The following is a 17930-nucleotide window of genomic DNA, read 5'->3' as shown; positions in this document are numbered from 1 at the left end:
TTTAGATCCAACTCAGGCCCTTTCGGGTCCAATAAGAAAAAAAAAAGATCCAAACCTCATGCCCTTTCGAGAAGTGAGTTAAGATCCATCTCAGGCCCTTTCGGGTCCAATAAGAAAAGAAACAGATCCAGAAGTGAGTTAAAATCCATCTCAGGCCTTTTTGAGTCAACTAAGAAAATAAACAGATCCAAACCTCATGCCTTTTCGAGAAGTGAGTTAAGATTCAACTCAGACCATTTTGGGTCCAATAAGAAAAGAAACAGATCCAAACCTCACGCCCTTTCGAGAAGTGAGTAAAGATCCAACTCAAGCCCCTTTAGGTCCAATAAGAAAAGAAACAAATCCAAACCTCATGCCCTTTCGAGAAGTGAGTTAAGATCCAACTGAAGCCATTTCGGGTCCAATAAGAAAAGAAACAGATCCAAACTTCACGCCCTTTCGAAAAGTGAGTTAAGATCCAACTCAGACTCTTTCGGATTTAATAAGAAAAGTAAAATAGATCCAAACCTTACGCCCTTTCGAGAAGTGAGTAAAGATCCAACTCAGGCCTTTTCGGGTCCAATAAGAAAAGAAACGGATCCAAACCTCATGCATTTCGAGAAGTGAGTTAAGATTCAACTCAGGCCCTTTCAGGTCCAATAAGAAAAGATATAGATTCAAACTTCATGCCCTTTCAGAAATTGAGTGAACATTCAATTCAAGCTGTTTCGGGTCCAAAAAGTAAAATAGATCCAAACCTCACACCCTTTCAGAAAGTGGATTAAGATCCAATCCAAGTACTGACCGCAAGTTTTCGGTCTCTCTAAGATAATAAAGAGGGCAACTTAATTCTGAAAAAAAAAATTATGGATACAGGGACTACTACTCAACCAACATCTGTAGTTGAGAAAGAAAGCAAAGAAATAAAAAAAAGGGAAAAGAAAGAAAAAAATGCTTCCCTTAGGCCTAGAATTATGAATCAAAATTTGACTAAGGAAGGCTTCTGCTATTTGGTGTTAAGGGATGCTTATTTATAGATGACTTTCTAAGAGATAAGTAAGTGTAACGACCGAAAATTTAACCCAAATTTTTAAATTTTTTTTATAACAGCGAAAAAATTCAAATTAATTAGGATAAACATTTCAGGCACATCACAACAATCATCAAAACAATTATCATTCATTTCATTAATAAAAGTTTAAAACATAAGATCAGAGTTCAGAACACTGAATAACAATTAACAGTAACTAAATTAAATTTTTGACATCCCGGGAACACAATAGATCATATATCCTAGTCCACACATCATCCCACAACCACTCTTTATCGTTTACTCTTCTCTTGAAAAATAGTAAAATAACTTGTGTCAGACTACAACCAGTCTGCGTAGAAGAATACTGTGATTTTGCAGATGTACTATATAACTAGTATGCAATGTAATTGAATAGCTACGAATAATAAAGTATGATACTAAGAATGACATAATTGAACAAATAACAAGAAAATTAATCCATTGCATGTTACAATGCTAACTCACTAATTAGTATAACATGAATAATCACATGATCAAATAAATAATCACAGATTCAAATAATTCATCACATGCTCAATTAACTAATCACATGTTGTAAATAACTAATAACAAGTTCAAGTATAAAGCTTACAATTTTTTTTTTCTGACTGATATACACAAAAAGTTCAATTTAATGTTTCTCTTGAATTATCCCGCGAGTACTCGCAGGTCAAGACAACCGTAACAAAAGAGAACATTCAGAGGTTTATTATGCATTGGTATTTTATTAACCTGAATGTCTAACTGAAACTGAAATCTTAAGGGAGCGGTTGAATAACTGAGAGAACCTCTCAAAGGCACAAAATAATAGGATGCATCCCTAACTTCTGTAGAAGAACTTGGAGCTACCACCTAGGATAATTTTGTAGTCCGGGTCCCCTAAATCTGATGACTGGGGACCAACACGCCATTGGTACTCGAAACAAGAAGCACATGTCTCCGGAGTTGTGTATCACCTATCCTCTCCAAGATAAGCCCGTATATGAGTGGGTTGCTATCTTATTAATTTGTATTACCCGATTTATTAGGGTTTTCCCCAAAGTTACCAGTCGAGGAAGCGAGGCACTTTCAAAAATTTAGGAAGCGAGGAAGCGTGGGACCACTTAGAAGAAAATTCCGAACCGTCTCGGAAGCGAACCAGAAACGACCTAGGAAGCGAACCGGAAGCGAGGGGGAAGCGAAAAAATGAAAAAATGAGAAAGCGAGGGGGAAGTGCGCTTCCCAAAAAAGGGGGACACTTCTCCTCATGCTTTGGAAGCACGCTTCCTCTTTTACCTAGGCACTTCCGGTAACTCTGGTTTTCCCTGATCTGAACCCAGTAGCTAAAAGACAATGTAGTTTCCTAAAATTTGAATCATACCGCCGGAGTAGTAGATTCCCAACCATTCATACCTTAAATAGGTATGTTACCCAGTTTTTTATCCATTTAATTGGGCAGGCTCACCTAGAGTGCTTTGGTACCTTAAAACCGGATAAGCACAAATGCCTCGGTACCTTTAAATCAGTCAAGCAATAATTATTTATTTCAATTTACTTGTGTAATCATTTTATATCTCGAGGGGCTCTTATGGAACCCTCATGCACCAGACTTGGCCGTTCATGTGCTAGCATCAAACCGACCGACAGGCTCGGTTAATAGATCATATTTTTTTTAAACATACCATTAGATTTTGAGTTTGCAGCGTCCCAACACATGGTGATGTGTACTAATAGCTCCTGCCAAACAAGCGAAGCCCCAGTTGCTTCACTTAATGCATGCAGTGCATAATTGTATCCATCATAGTGAGCACATACTTAATTGTTTTTATATACTCACAAGTTCGTGCAGAAAACTGTATTACAAGCTTGCTTCATTCATAGTTAGGATTGTAGCAACTACATATATGTTTTTGTGCTCTAGCATGTACAAACATATATGTCACAAACTGAGCGTGTATGTGCGGCAATATGCAATCAGAGACATATATATTCTAGTCCTGAAATAAAATATAGCCAGAGACATCTACATATGCTCGACATGAAGTAGAATATAGTCAGAGTAACACTATAAAACCAGTATAACTGCTTCATGTACACAGTAATGGGTGAAATGATGGGTGCAACAACTATGTAACCAATCGAGTGTGTGTGTGTGTGTGTGTGTGATTAATATATATATATATATATATATATATATATATATATATATATATATATATATATATATATATATATATATATATATAGTATGCCACATGTTCCTTTTGTCAACATTACTCAATCTCTCCCATGTAAACAATTGCATATCCCTACCGCAGTCAAGGGTGAACAACTATCGCTTTCTGCCAATTTTCACACCTCACAACGTGTTCACTAATGTTAAAACCATGAGTACTTGTGTGTTTGGTTTCTGACAGATCCATTATAAACTTCTTATGCTAAACCAAACTTATCTGAATCATAATACAACAGCTAAGGAAAGTATGATCCAAAGTGTAAAACATAAACTCTTCTAATAACTATGATTGCATGATCTAACCGTATAATTAAACATCTTAGAAAAGAAAAACAGGATCATGTTCTTTAGCAAGAGCATACAGGCCCATTGTGTCAAAATTCTGAAATACACTTAATGGTTCTTAAGTTATAACAAAAATATCTCCTACAATTCTTCATTTGTCACTAGAATCAAAATCATTTAATAATTGATGTTGGCATATGATTTCTAGAGAATGTTTATAAACAAAGTTAACAAGACTTTTTCTTCCATTTAAATACAGTGTCTGCATAACGACATTAATATTAACCATTAGAATAGGCATTCTAAACGTAATGCAGAGAGAAAATCGCCGAGGTGTTTGACAGCCATGTTCCAGCCCAGGACCTGTCATACCGAAAAATTCTGGTATCGACCTGCAGGTTTTCAAATAGACCACAAAACCTTTATAGGCTTTGCAGGTATGAATCATTGATATATATATATCCTTACAACCTTGGGACAGAGAACACGGCGAAGGCATAGGGATCCTACCCACTCAAACACGGTGAATCAGGAAGTTAAAAGTTGGATTTTCGAAAATCAGTACACGAGAAATCCATTATTCGGTATTTAACACATACACAGTTCCGAGATTCATCGTTCACACAGTTTAAACCCATGCAAATGGGTTGTGCTGCCCTGTCTCACATCTTTGAAACCAGTACACTACGAAAATCACAATAAACCCTACCTTTTAGAAGTTTTTTCTCTCTTTGCCGTGTTTTCTTGCAGCCGTGCGCCCCCTTCTCCAATTCATGCACCAAAGAGAGAGGTAACGAGTGGAAACGGAAGTGAAGAAGAATTAACGAGTGGGAGAGGAAGAGAGAACGAAAGAGTGTGTGTGGAAGGGGGTTTTTAAAAGATGTGAGGGAGAGAAGATCGGAGGAGATCGTGGGGGAGAGGTGGTCGGTTACCCACTCTCCCTCATTCATTTCTGGCTGCATGAAAACACACAGCCCTCTCTTTCTAATCTCAAACGTAAATCCTTTTTAGGGTTTGCGTGTGCTCCTCGTTTTTAACTTTAACGTTTGTTTTTTTTCTTTTTCACTTCTCCTCTTAACCTTGAATGTATTGTTTTTAACGTGAACCATATATATATATATATTCACTTTTCATTTAACGCACCAGTGGGTGTGGGCTTGGTTTGACCGAACTCGTGATTCGTGACTCACTTATAGTTGGGTCCACGTTTTGGGCCTATCCAGATCCATCCGTGGATCTGGATCTTTTAATTTTCAAGGTACTAAATTTTTTGCTTATGAACCCAAATTAGATTTCTATGGATCTAGATACTTTATCTTGGATTCCAAGTGACTTGTTATGGATCCAAGTAAAATTTTAGTTGGACTCTACCCTATTTACCTCTCTGGTGTCCAGGATCCAAATAAAGAAATATGGATCCAACCATCGCCTGTGCTATTTACGGATCCCTCTAAAGTATTATAGGTCCAATATAGATTTTTTTCTTATTAAAAATCTGATTTAAACTCCGCGGATCCACTCAATTCGTCCTATATCCAATATCAAGTTTGATCATGATATTGAGGATCTAATACCAGAGATCCCATCCATTTGACCAAAATCTATTATTAAATATCAAATTTAATGTTCGTGATCCGATATCTAAGATCCAAATGGAATATCGAAGATTCGAACAGGATATTATGGATCCGATATTGAAGATCCAAACAGGGTATCCAAGATCTAAATAAGAATAAAAATTAAAACAATGGAAATATCCTCGTATCAGCTTATGAATATGAAATTCGAGTTTATTTATCCAATAAAATTTACAGGTATTACAGTAAGTGTCCTTGTGATGATGTTAATCCGAAAGGAATCTCAATTAATTGGGTTTCTAACTAGCTCAAAAGATGAGAATCTTACAAAAAGATGTTGGGTCTCACATTTTCTAATCTTAAACTAGGTAACCTAAATTACCAATGTTATGGATAAACATATAATTAAAAATAAATAAATAAATACAAAAAATACAAAAATGTTGGGCACTAAAAGAAACCTCAAAAAATAGGAAAGCACACCTAAAAAAAAGAGGGTGTGAATCCTATAAAATGTTGGAGATTTCTCATAAAAAAAGGGAAGAGTCCAAAAAGTGAGTTGATTCCGCACGGTAAAAAAAAATACGAACCCAGATTCAACAAATTATATCCAAATTATGGATCAAAGTTCAAACCCAAATAAAATGGGATTTAAATATGAATAGATCTTGTGTCAACTCTACAATCCAAATGAATAAAATTTATTTAGCAAAAAAAAGAAGAAGGGCTAAATAAATAAAGGCGATTTCTTTACATTTGAAATTACTTTCAAACATAAAGAAATCTAGGGGCAAACTGTTTGCACAATATATATATAATATAATATATAATATAATAATAAATAAATAAATAATTTAAATACATGTATAAGTATGTCAAAATTATCAAATATACATTCATTTATACTTGATAAGATAAATACGCATTTTATGATAAACTCTCTTACTATGCTTGCTGGTTACGGTAAAAGAGGGTAATCTGTGCTGGTTTCAGTAAACCTCATTTACCATGCTTGCTGGTTACGGTAAAATAGGGTAACCTATGCTGGTTGCGGTAAATCTCTCTTACTACCTTTGCAAGTTACAGTAAAAGAAGGTAACTGATGCTAGTTTCAGTAAACCAGTCATCATGAGATGCTAAACTTAAGGGAACAACTCTATAAAAGAAAGAAATTACACAAGTTAAAAAAAAAGGAGAAAAAGAAGAGATAGAGAAAAGGAAAAAATAAGTTGCCAAAGTAAGAGTGTATTCAAGGGAGCCCAAGAAGACGCGAGGATCCAATCAACTCTCAAGCCCTCATCTTCTTTTCCCTTTATCTTTCTCTTTTTTTCTTCTTCTCACTTGTAATCTAAGCTCCGGGAATCAGAGGCTACGGTAAAGGTGAAGAGATCCCAAAATAAAGTTCAAAGTTTCTATATCTCAATTTGAGTGTTAAAAAAATCAACGCTCCAATGGCTCATTTTGCCTGAAAAAGTGATCAAGTACTTTAAAAGATGTCATTTCTTTTAAAGGTATTGTGGTTATTTCAATCAGTTGGATGCAAGAATTCGACGGTTAGTATTACAAGTTTGATGCCCATGTTCCAATCTACCTTGATGGATGATTGTACCCTTGCACCATTACAAAAATGCATAATAACACAACCGAAAACATTACATCCCTTACAAAACAGAGGTTTAGAGAGAAGAAAAGGGGTTTAGAGGGTGTCAGTCACAACAAAGGATAAAACAGCAGCAATGGTAGTGATGTCCGCACTGTATCAGCAGATGCACAGTAACAGAGGAATGGTCGTATGATGTATGGGTGGTGAGAGAATGGAGAAGGAAATGAGTGGTACCTCGGATAAATGGTTCAGCCAAATGAATTGAAGTGACTTTGATGCCATCGTGGCTTGAGGGGAGTTTAAGATGGTGACTTCAAAGGAGGGGAGGTCCTTTTGTGGCCCAAAACTTCCTCTTGTATGCAAGGCTACCACACTATGCTCTATTAAAAAGAGATGCTCTAATGTGCTCTTTATGAACACATTATAAATAAATGTATTTACAAAAATGCCACTCCATAATGGCCCATTTAATATGCACATGTACTGTTAAGATGTATGTATCTTTATAATATACCTAAAAGGTATACCTAGGTATGCTTTAGAAATACCTAAAAGGTATAATGAGAAATACCTAACAGGTATACCTAGGTATATTATAAAGATACATACATCTTAACAGTGTACAATGAGAATAAATGCAATATTTATTATATCAAATGAAAGGAAAAACTCAAGACATCATAGAAAATGAAACCACATGGGTATAGGGCATATAAAACACCAAAAATCTCATGAATATTCAGTCAATAAGATACACCCTGTATCGGGATGTATTGACATCATATGATATGTACATTACAACACAAATATATTCCCTAAACTAGTTTGAGGGTGCATTTATTTATTATTTTCCCTTTAAAATGTGTTGTATCGTTGCATATTGTATGACACTGCTTCTGCAACACTGGTTAGGAATTAGGATAGTCACTAGCAAGGTTAGTGTCTTAAACCAGGGAACTAAAACTTGTGATTTAAGCCATGAACTTTACCTTTCTTGAACTCGATTTGTGATCGTAATATCCATTTTGTAGCAGGTTGTGGGGATTGTGTTCATCATTGCTTGTGTATGGTTTTAATGAATAAAAAACAGTGTATACGTTGTTCTTTTCCACTCCTATGTTGGTATGCAGTTCAAGTTCTTTATCTTTCCTTCATTTGCATATTCTAAGTTTGTTTAGTTTTGTTGTTTGATATACAGTTTGGGGAAGCGAAGAATTGGGCAACGAGATCTATATCTTTCATTCATTCATGCATTCCTGGTGTCATGAATCCTCATGCCAAGGTCGTGCAACAGTGGAACCAATTTTTTGTTATTTCATGCATGGTGGCTATATTTATAGACCCACTATTCTTCTTTGTGTTGTCCGTGCAACAGGTGAATCTCTATACCATGCCTTATTTGAATGAATTTGTTCACATTTATGTTACATTTGTTTTCAGCTTTGTAAAAATTTAGCTTCCTATCATGATCACCATGATTAATAAATTGGCATGATTGATATATATTTGGTACTTGCGTTCTTCATTTGCAAATAGGGCTGAAACAATGGTGGATCAAGAAAATGATCATTCATTCATTTAGGGTCATTGCATACTAAAACCCTTTAGGGTCGTTTCTTGTGTTTAATATAAAAAAATATAAAGTGGATAAGAATTTCCTTATACATGACTCTACTTGACATAAAATAGCAAAACCGATGAAAAGATAGAAATACCCTGTATATAACAAAAATAACAAAATTGCCTCTGCTCTGTCTATGTACATAATGAACTGTAGTACGCATGCTACATACAAATGTTTTCACTCTCCTAAACTGGAGATGGTGCAAGATGAATAATCTCTAGTTTAGAGATTAGAGAGTGAAATTGAGGTGTAGGTTGGCCCTTTGTAAAGAAGTCCACAATTTGTTGCATTAATCTCACAGTAAGCAAATGCCCAATGTTCTTATATTTTTGAATAGAGATAGGGATTCATTTAATTGGAAACATAAACTTCCAATTGTTTGGTTTCTTTGGATTATGGTCTTTTGTAAAGTTCTTATTATCACTAATACATTGGAGGGAGCCATAATCCTCTAGTGTTTCTTATAAAAAAGAGACCAATGTTGTAAAAACATATCAGAAGTTCTGAACCCGTATCGGAAGGGTCAGGGATATGGGCTTATCGTATCATATCGTAAGGTATGAAAAAAAGCACTTACAAATTTATGAAAAAAAATCACAAAAAATCAGAAAAAGTTCAAAAAAACAGAAAAATTTAGAAATATCATATAATACAAGAAAAAAAAGAATTTAAGCATTGAGATCAATTGAACATTGATATGTGATTAACATCAGGTAAAGTTTATTAGTCATTATATAAAATCATAAACATAGACACCATAAGATTACACATTGTGTAAAAACAACAAAAGTCAACATCGTCTTCATCTTCAAAGATAAAGTGCACATGCACATACACAAGTCCAACTAAGGGACAATACAAGAGCATTAAGGCACTACACAAGCACTAAGTGCATACAAGACATTAAAGAATTTAAAAAAACACAAGAATATAAAAAATATACATTTTATTGAGCATGAATGCTTAAGAGAAACATTAGAGAATGGAGGGGAACAAAACCCCTATTTATACACAAGAGGTAGTCTCAATAGAGCTATTGGATTGTTCCAAAAGCTCTATTGGCTAGCCAACTCTATGTTGACTAGTCAAAAAAGAACCCAACAACTCTGTTTGGTATTTGACCAAACAGTCCTTATAAAAACAGAAAAGGGCAAAAAGAAAAGAATAAAGTAAAATTTCTAATGTGCCCCTAATGGGCACTTCCTAATACAGTACTTGTGAAATAATAAAAATACCCCTAAAGAGTATTACCTATTACATAATTATAAATAGAATATATATATGTGCAATATGAAACAAATATATATATATATATATACACACAACTTAACAATCTTGTAGTGAGCCATGTGGCTAATCATCTTCATTATTTGGTGGTGCGGTCAGTGACTGTAACTATGCCATTGCTTGTAATGTCTGTTTCCTTCTATTATTCATATCCTTAATTTCTTCTATACTTGCTCACCTCTCAGCTTATGCATCATTTTGAGCCCTCTGACGTGGTTGCATTCCTAAATTTGGAAGGTCTACAACGTGTTGCTTCATACAATGAAAGCCCTTGTGAATTATAAATGACAAAACCTACATTTCAGAGTCAAATACGCCCTTTGACCCTAAAAAATTTCACAATATCACCATGCTGGGTCGTCAGCAAGATGTGAGCATCAGCGAACCATTGATAAATTTAATCACCATATACACAATTAGTTAAAATAACCATTGATAAATTTAATCACCATATACACAATTAGTTAAAATAAATTATCACTACATTGCAAAAGTCAAGAGTTTATATATATATAAAGGGTAATGTTTGCTACCCTCGTGTGTAAGGAACCCTCTAGTGAAAACATATAATATTTTCATTTCTTTCAGATTTTGTGCACATCTGACCCTCTAGATGTGATCTACATATTAAGTTTAGTAGAAACTGACCTTTGGATCATGTTTTTTGACATATGTCAGATTTTACAAAGGTTAAAAAATCAACAACCTACAATGTATCAGATTTTGAAACCTCAAAAAAACATATTTTTACATGAAAAAACTATAATCCAAGGGTCGATTCCTAAAATTTTTCTATGCTGAACACATCCATGAGGTCAGATTTGGTCAAAACAACATCCCTCTATGCATTCCAACTAAGGGGTTCCTTACCCACGAGGGTAACAAATGCTAGCCTATATATATAAAATCTCATAGTCACAAATATTGGTATTGGCTATATCTCATGATATTATAGATTTGGTGATAAATCTAGGGGCTTAAAAAATTAAAAAAATATAAAATAACAAAAATGAGTAAGAACATATCATGTTTAGACAATAAAATACATATAATAAGTAAAACATGTAAAGGAAAGGAAAAAAATATATTTAAGATGTAGAAAATAATTAAAAACCATGTGGTGCTCATGTCCATCTGATAAGTATTCAGAGAGTAACAGATTTTTCTATGTATTTTTCTACTGCTGGGCTTCAACTAGTTTTTTTGGGAATCTGATGCTAGTCGGGGGCTGTAAAACTGAGCTTATTGTCCATGTTTGGTAGTTGGGGTCTATTGAGGCTGATAGAACCAGTTGGAATTTTTGGTTTCATGTGATGGAGAGGATACAAGGTTTTTTCCTACTCTCATGAACAGGCGACAGTCATGCTATTAAGTCTAAGTGTACTTTGATTAAACCTTGAGTGTGCAGCAGGACCTCAATCCAACACTGCCACTTATTCTCAAAGTCCATACCCTCAAGACAAAAGAAAATAAATGATCTGAAGGGACCTTTTCACGTATTCTGAGTCATTTTCTGATTCTGTATTTAATTTTATTCTTTTTCAAATGTCAGGATAACAAGTGTATAGTTCTTAATTGGACCTTGGCAACATTTCTTTCATCTGTGAGGAGCCTGACAGACTTTATTTACTTGCTACACATGCTTCTGCAGGTGTGCTTACTTTTCAACTGTTTCCCTCACATGGGTGATTCTTTTTGCATCTTGCTTCCTTAATTTTTGGTTAAGTATTGTGGTCCTATGACATATGACAAGAAATTATGAGATTTAACTGCTAATGATTTGTCTCTATATGGGAAATATTTCTATAGTGAGATATTTGCATATCTAAGTCTATGCATTGAAGCTATGAAAGATCTAAAGTCCCATAGTTTTGTTTGCAATAATAGTAGGAATGTCAGATATGCAATGATTTCTAGTGGCGTTTGTTAGATTTAGGATGTATATAGGTCATTCCTTTGTATTGTTTGCATTTTTCTGTATTTTTTCATGTATTTATTTTTTTGTATTTTTAAACCCTTGTATGCAAGAGTATTTTTGTATTTTGGGTAGCATCTAGCTATCCGTTTGAGGCTACTAGCCATTAGAAGCCCTACAATGGCTAGTCTTTCTCTTGTATATGTAGAGGATTAAGGCCTCATTTCATGTAGGCTTTTGCTAAAAGCATTTTGTGAAGGAATTAATAAAAATTATTTATTTTAATTTGTTTGTGTACATTCTTAAGATATTTGGGGTTTTCTTGAATCCCAATATCATTTTTAGTTTTTTACATTGTATCAAAGTCAATATCCATTTGATTTGGCTATTATCTTGAAGCAAATAACATTAACGCTGTCTGTTATTTCTTCAACTTGCTTTTTGTTTTGTTACTAAGTTTCTTGAGTTTAAGTTTTACAACTTTTTGTTGGTTCCCTCCCTCCCCTAACCCTCGTTGAGGAATCTCAAATATACACTTCATTGAGGCTGTTCATAATTTTGGTTCTAGTAAATAATGCCCTTGTCTAGAAGATGCGGTTCAAGCTTTCTCCATCTGGTTTGCTATGCATGTGACCAAATATTATTGAAAAATAGTTTTTGATTACTGCTTATGCTTCATATCTGCAGTTTAGATTGGCATATGTTGCTCCAGAATCTCGAGTGGTAGGCACAGGAGATTTAGTTGATCAGCCAAAAAAAATTGCTCGCCATTATATTTGTAGCCGGTCCTTCTGGATTGATCTGTTTGTTGTGCTTCCGCTACCACAGGTAGTTTTTACATGGTTCTCATGTGGAATTTTCTACTTGAAAGTTGCAACTATTATGATTTGAAATGTTTTATTATTGATGATAGAAGAAACTGTTGAACTTTGTGTATTAAGATGACATGCATGATGCCGTTTTGTTTTTCCTTGAATCTTTCTCTCTCTCTCTTGTCATCCCTGGTGTATAGGAAATCTGAATCTCAATTATACCATGAACCATAGTCACCCTCATTGTTTTCGACAAAGTCTTTCTCGAGGTTTTTTTTTAACTGTTTTTCAGGAAAATCTTGGAAGTATTAAATAAAGATAGAAAAATTAAATAAAATGGAAAAACAAATAAAAAGTCCTTAAAATAGAACATATAGAAGTAACAAGAAAAATAAGTGAGTAATAAGTAACAACTTCCTTTTGTTTCTTCCTTTTCTTGCTTCCTTCATTTCCTACTGTTGTCAACCTCGAGTTCCCTCTCTCTTCCTTTGTTCTATTTCGCTCTTATAATTTTTTTTTCTTTTTTTGTTTAAATTACATAACTCTCTTAATACTTTCGTGAAGAACAAACCATAATGAGATATGCGGAAATACAAAGAGTGCTATAAGCACTTGCAATGTCCTACAATGAACAAACAAAAGAGACAATAACCAAGTCCACAAAAGGACAACACATACACAAGCCTTGAGATAGGCAAAAATATAGAAGTTTCTTTATTGAAAAGAGAGAGAGAGATCTCAAGCATAAGAATTACAAAGGGGTTCACCCCTATTTATACAAGAAGAAAAGAAGAGGAATTGAGGCCACATGGCCTCAAAAGGTGTGCCAAAAAGGGGGCTCCCATGGAGTCGTTGGGAGCCCCCAACGACTCAATGGTGGGGCCCCTTAAGTGGCTTAAAGAAAGAAGAAAAAAAAGAAGAAAAAATAAAATAAATACAAAAATGATAAAAATAAAAAAGAGGAAAAAAACAAGTACCCCTATCGGGTACTGTGTGAAATGACCATAATACTCCTATTAGGTATTATGTTGTTCTAGGAAATATATATATATATATAGATATATATATATATTGGTACATATATTTTAACCCCCCCCTCCCTTAAACTTTATGGGGAGATGACCGAAAGTTTGCCAAGGAGAAACATGAAGCGAGGAGCATGAAGGGCTTTAGTGAAGAAGTCTGCCAACTGATATTCTAAAGTGACATATGGAAGAGTAATTGTTCCTCGTAAATATTCATCCCAAACATAATGACAGTCCATCTCTATATGTTCAGTGCGCTCATGGAAAGTGTGATTGCTTGCAATATAGATGACACTCTTGTTGTCACAACATAATTTTGAAGCTTCAGCAATATCAACCCCCATGTCTTTGAGAAGACTGCAAAGCCAAACTAATTCCATTGTTGTGGTTGCCATAGCCCGATTTTCAGCTTCAGTAGAAGAGAGCGAGACTTTGTGTTGCTTCTTGTATCTTTAGGCAATTAAGAAATTTCCTAAAAAGACACAAAAACCGGTAGTTGAGATTCTATCATTAGGGTTACCTCCCCAATCTACATTAGTATAAGCAAGAAGATTTAAGAAAGAAGATGAGGATAAAAATAGCCCTTTATTTATGATGTTTTTGATGTATCGTATGATCCAGAGCACGACGCTCATATGCACACTTGTAGGAGCATGCTGAAATTGGCTTGTAGAGTGAACCACATAAGCGATGTCTGGTCTTGTGATGGTTAGGTAAGTGAGAGATCCAATGAGCTGTCTGTAGGGTGTGAGATCTTCCAGAAGAACCCTGTCCTCCAACCTTAATTTGGCATTAATGACCTCTGGAGTCTCTACCTTTTTATCATATGAAATGCCAGACTTAGTACATATATCTGTAACAAGCTTCATCTATGACAAAATATATCCTCGAGGAGAATATGTGACTTCAATGCCAAGAAAATATTAAAAAAAACCTAAATCAGACATGTCAAAATTATTTTTTAACATGGTTTTAACATCAACAATACTATTTTGATTATTCTCAGTGATAATCATGTCATCAACATAAAGTAATAAGATAACAATACTAGTACCTGCACTTTTAACAAAGTGAGCAGTGTTAGTATAACAAGAATGAAATCCTAATTTAACCATGATATCACTAAAACGATCATACCAAACCTTGGGGGCTTGTTTAAGACCATACAGGGCTTTTAAAGCTTAAGAGTTTGACCTTGTCCAATATTAATTCTGGGTGGTGGATCTATATATACTTCTTCATTTAAATTCCCATTTAGAAATGCATTTTTCACATCGAGTTAATATATAGGCCATTTTTTGGTTGATGCGACAACTATTAGAGTTCTGACACTAGTCATTTGTGCTACATGAGCGAATGTTTCCTCATAGTCAATTCCATATTCTTGTGAATAACTCTTTGCTACAAACCTAACTTTATATCTTTCTAGGGAACCATCACTTTTGGTTTTAACTTTAAAGACCCAGCGACATTCAATAGGTTTTTTATGCCGAGGGAGTTTGACTATTTCTAAGTATTAGCCTTTTTTAGTACATCTAATTCTATTTTCATTGCTTCAACCCAATGTGGTAGAGTCTTAACTTGATTATAATGAGTGGATTCATAATATGAATGTAAAGTTATTAAACATGCTCGATAATTGGGTGCTAAAGACTCATAGGATACAAACCTATAGGGTGATATTGATTCTCTAGAAGTGTGCCTAATGGGGGGCTCTTCTGAAGATTAAGAAATTTGAGAATTTTCCTAGGGCACTAATAGGCCTTTCTTGATCTCTTTGGGTATAAACATTAATATTTTCATTATTAGTACCATCACTTGGTGGTGACATATCAAAATTGGATACTTCACAAGTGTCCTCTATATTTTCAAAATGATTCATAGAATCATCATTTATGTCATCAATAAGATCATGTAAAAATATATAATCAATTTCATGTGATGATTCCATTTTTTCAAAACCATTCTTATCTTCTAAGAAAGTTACATCTTTTGAAACATAAAGCTTGTCATTTTTGAAATCAAAACACCTATAGCCTTTTTGATTTTCCCCGTAACCTAGAAAAACACATTCAATTGCTTTTGGATACAACTTATCTCTCTTATGCAAGAGAACAAAGCATTTACAACCAAAGATGCGAAGGCGATTGAAATTGGGTGAGAATTTAAAAAGTTTTTCATAAGGAGAGGCATTCTTTAATTTTGAGGAAGGCATTCTATTGATTAGGTATGTTGAGGTTAGGATGGCTTCAGCCCAATTTTTTTTTGGAATATTTCTAGAGACAAACAATGTTCTAGCGGTTTCTATAATACGCCTATGCTTTCTTTCCGCTAGTTTGTTTTGTTGTGAAGTCCTAGGGCAGGATTTTTATGACGAATTTCATTTTGTGTTAAGTAATTTTGGAATTCATCAAACAAATATTCACCACTGGAATCGGTTCTCAAAGTAGATATATTACTTTGAAATTGGTTTTGAATTTTTATATGAAATTCTTTGAAGAAGGAAAACACTTCCGAATTATGACTAAGGAAATAAATCCAAACATATCAAGTAAAGTCATCGATGAAAGTGACATAGTAAGAGTAACCCCCTTTAGACATGACCGGAGATAGGCCTTAAACATCCGAGTGCACCAATTCAAAGGGTCTTGAAGAAATAAATGTTCTAGTTGAAAAATGAATAACTTTCATTTTTCTAAAAATAAAATCTTTACAATTAATGTCTTTTTCCTTACAAAATTTGTTTTCAAATGGAAAAAGATACATTTTTGAATAGCTTGGATGACCAAGCCTTTTATGTCAAGTTTCAATACTTTTCTCTTGGACATAAGAACAAAAATGATTTGTGGGAAGGTTTAGATGATCTATATAGTAAATGTCCGCCTTCCTATGACCTTGCTTAATTCGCTTTTCGGACTGGAGATCCTGCACAAAGCAACCATTAGATGAGAAAAATATTTCACATCCATGGTCGACAATTTGGAAGACCGAAAAAAGATTTAAATTTAATTTTGGAACAACTCTAACTTTGGGAACAAAAAGATTTTGAGAATTTTTGGAGTTTAAAGTTTCAATGTTAAAATTTTTCAAAAAGTTCCATCGACCGTAGAGACACAAGAGCCTTTTGAATTGGTGTAAACATCGATTAAAGCATTTTCATGAGGGGTCATATGAAAAGATGCTCCGGAGTCTAAGTTCCAAGAGTACGTATCGGGTGATGATGTAGATGCAATGACCGCACCCGATATGGAGGAAGTAGCTTTAAGGATTTGTTGAAGAGCCATGGATATTTGACCAAGGGTCTCTTTGAGATCACCATTCTTGTCTTCATCTTCTTTGGTGGTAGATTCTTCAAGAGAGGCCACCTTAGGCTTGAAAGTTCCATTGAGCTTTGGGCAAACGGGTTTAATGTGACCGGGCTCATAGCAATGATGACATACAATCATTTTTCTTCCTCCACTGTAGTTTCCTTGTTTACCAAAGTGGGGGGGGGGGGGGGCTTGTAGGTTTTTACATTATTGTCGGATTTGGAAACAACAAACACTTCATCAACATTCTTAGTCATCCCAAGCCTTTTTCTTCTTGGGTGATTTCGGCAATAGCATCCTCTATAGGAGGAAAGATGGATCTATGGAGAAGTGATGACCTCACTTGCTCAAATTCGAGACGTAGTTCAAATAAGAATTAGAACAATCGATCTTGTTCCATTTGCTTTTGTCTTAGTTTAACATCTTCCATTGCAACCCATTTTGGCTCTAAAAGAGCCAACTCATCCCATAGTGGGTTTAAAACACTATAGTAATCTTGAATACTTGAATAACCTTGTTTGGTGGTTCTAATTTTTTCTTGCAAAAAATAAGCTCTTGCAAGATCCTTTTGGGTATACATACCCTTCATAAAAAACCAAGCCTCATTGACCCGACGAAATTTAGCTATATTAGCACATACCTTGAGTTCAACATTGTTCATGAACCAAGCAAGGATTTTTGCGTGATTGCTTTTTCAATCTTCTACTTCCTTTTGATGATTTTCAATGGCTTTGAGGCGAGCATCTCCCTCAAGAGCCTTTTCTTATCCACCTTTGATCTTTATGAGATCCAATTTAGGTTCCGGAATGAAACCCATAACATACCCCCAAAGTTTCTTGCCTTTGAGGTTGTTCTCTATTGTCGATGCCCACATCATGTAATTCTTTCCATTGAGTTTGAAGGATAGATTGATTTTTGCTTCCATAATACCACCAAGAAGTGAGAAGAAGGGAGACAATAGATGAAAGTATATGTACCACGCTTCCTCCTCTAAGAACCAAGTGTCTCTTATACCATGTAATGAGATATGCGAAAATACAAAGAGTGCTATAAGCACTTGCAATGTCCTACAATGGACAAGCAAAAGAGACAATAACCAGTCCATAAAGGGACAACACATACACAAGCCTTGAGATAGGCAAAAATATAGAAGTCTCTTTATTGAAGAGAGAGAGAGCTCTCAAGCATAAGAATTACAAAGGGGTTCACCCCTATTTATACAAGAAGA

The 17930-nt window shown here is 34.7% G+C and overlaps 1 protein-coding gene across 2 annotated transcripts in view; it reads left to right on the top strand.

Annotated features, from left to right (window-relative positions):
* The window catches only part of LOC149812122 (putative cyclic nucleotide-gated ion channel 19), a 113756-nt gene that overhangs the window by 33744 nt on the left and 62082 nt on the right, over positions 1-17930 (top strand). For both annotated transcript variants that reach the window (XM_089993642.1, XM_089993641.1), the window contains 3 exons: positions 7930-8106; positions 11195-11293; positions 12245-12385. In XM_089993642.1, the coding sequence (XP_089849768.1) occupies positions 7930-8106; positions 11195-11293; positions 12245-12385 (417 nt within the window). The remainder of the gene's footprint in view (positions 1-7929; positions 8107-11194; positions 11294-12244; positions 12386-17930) is intronic.

The sequence above is a fragment of the Nuphar pumila genome, chromosome 17 (genome assembly GCF_984573655.1).
Source record: "Nuphar pumila chromosome 17, dmNupPumi1.hap1.1, whole genome shotgun sequence".
Taxonomy (NCBI): domain Eukaryota; kingdom Viridiplantae; phylum Streptophyta; class Magnoliopsida; order Nymphaeales; family Nymphaeaceae; genus Nuphar; species Nuphar pumila.
The sequence above is the reverse complement of the archived record's forward strand: the minus strand, read 5'-3'. Positions and strand labels throughout refer to the sequence as shown.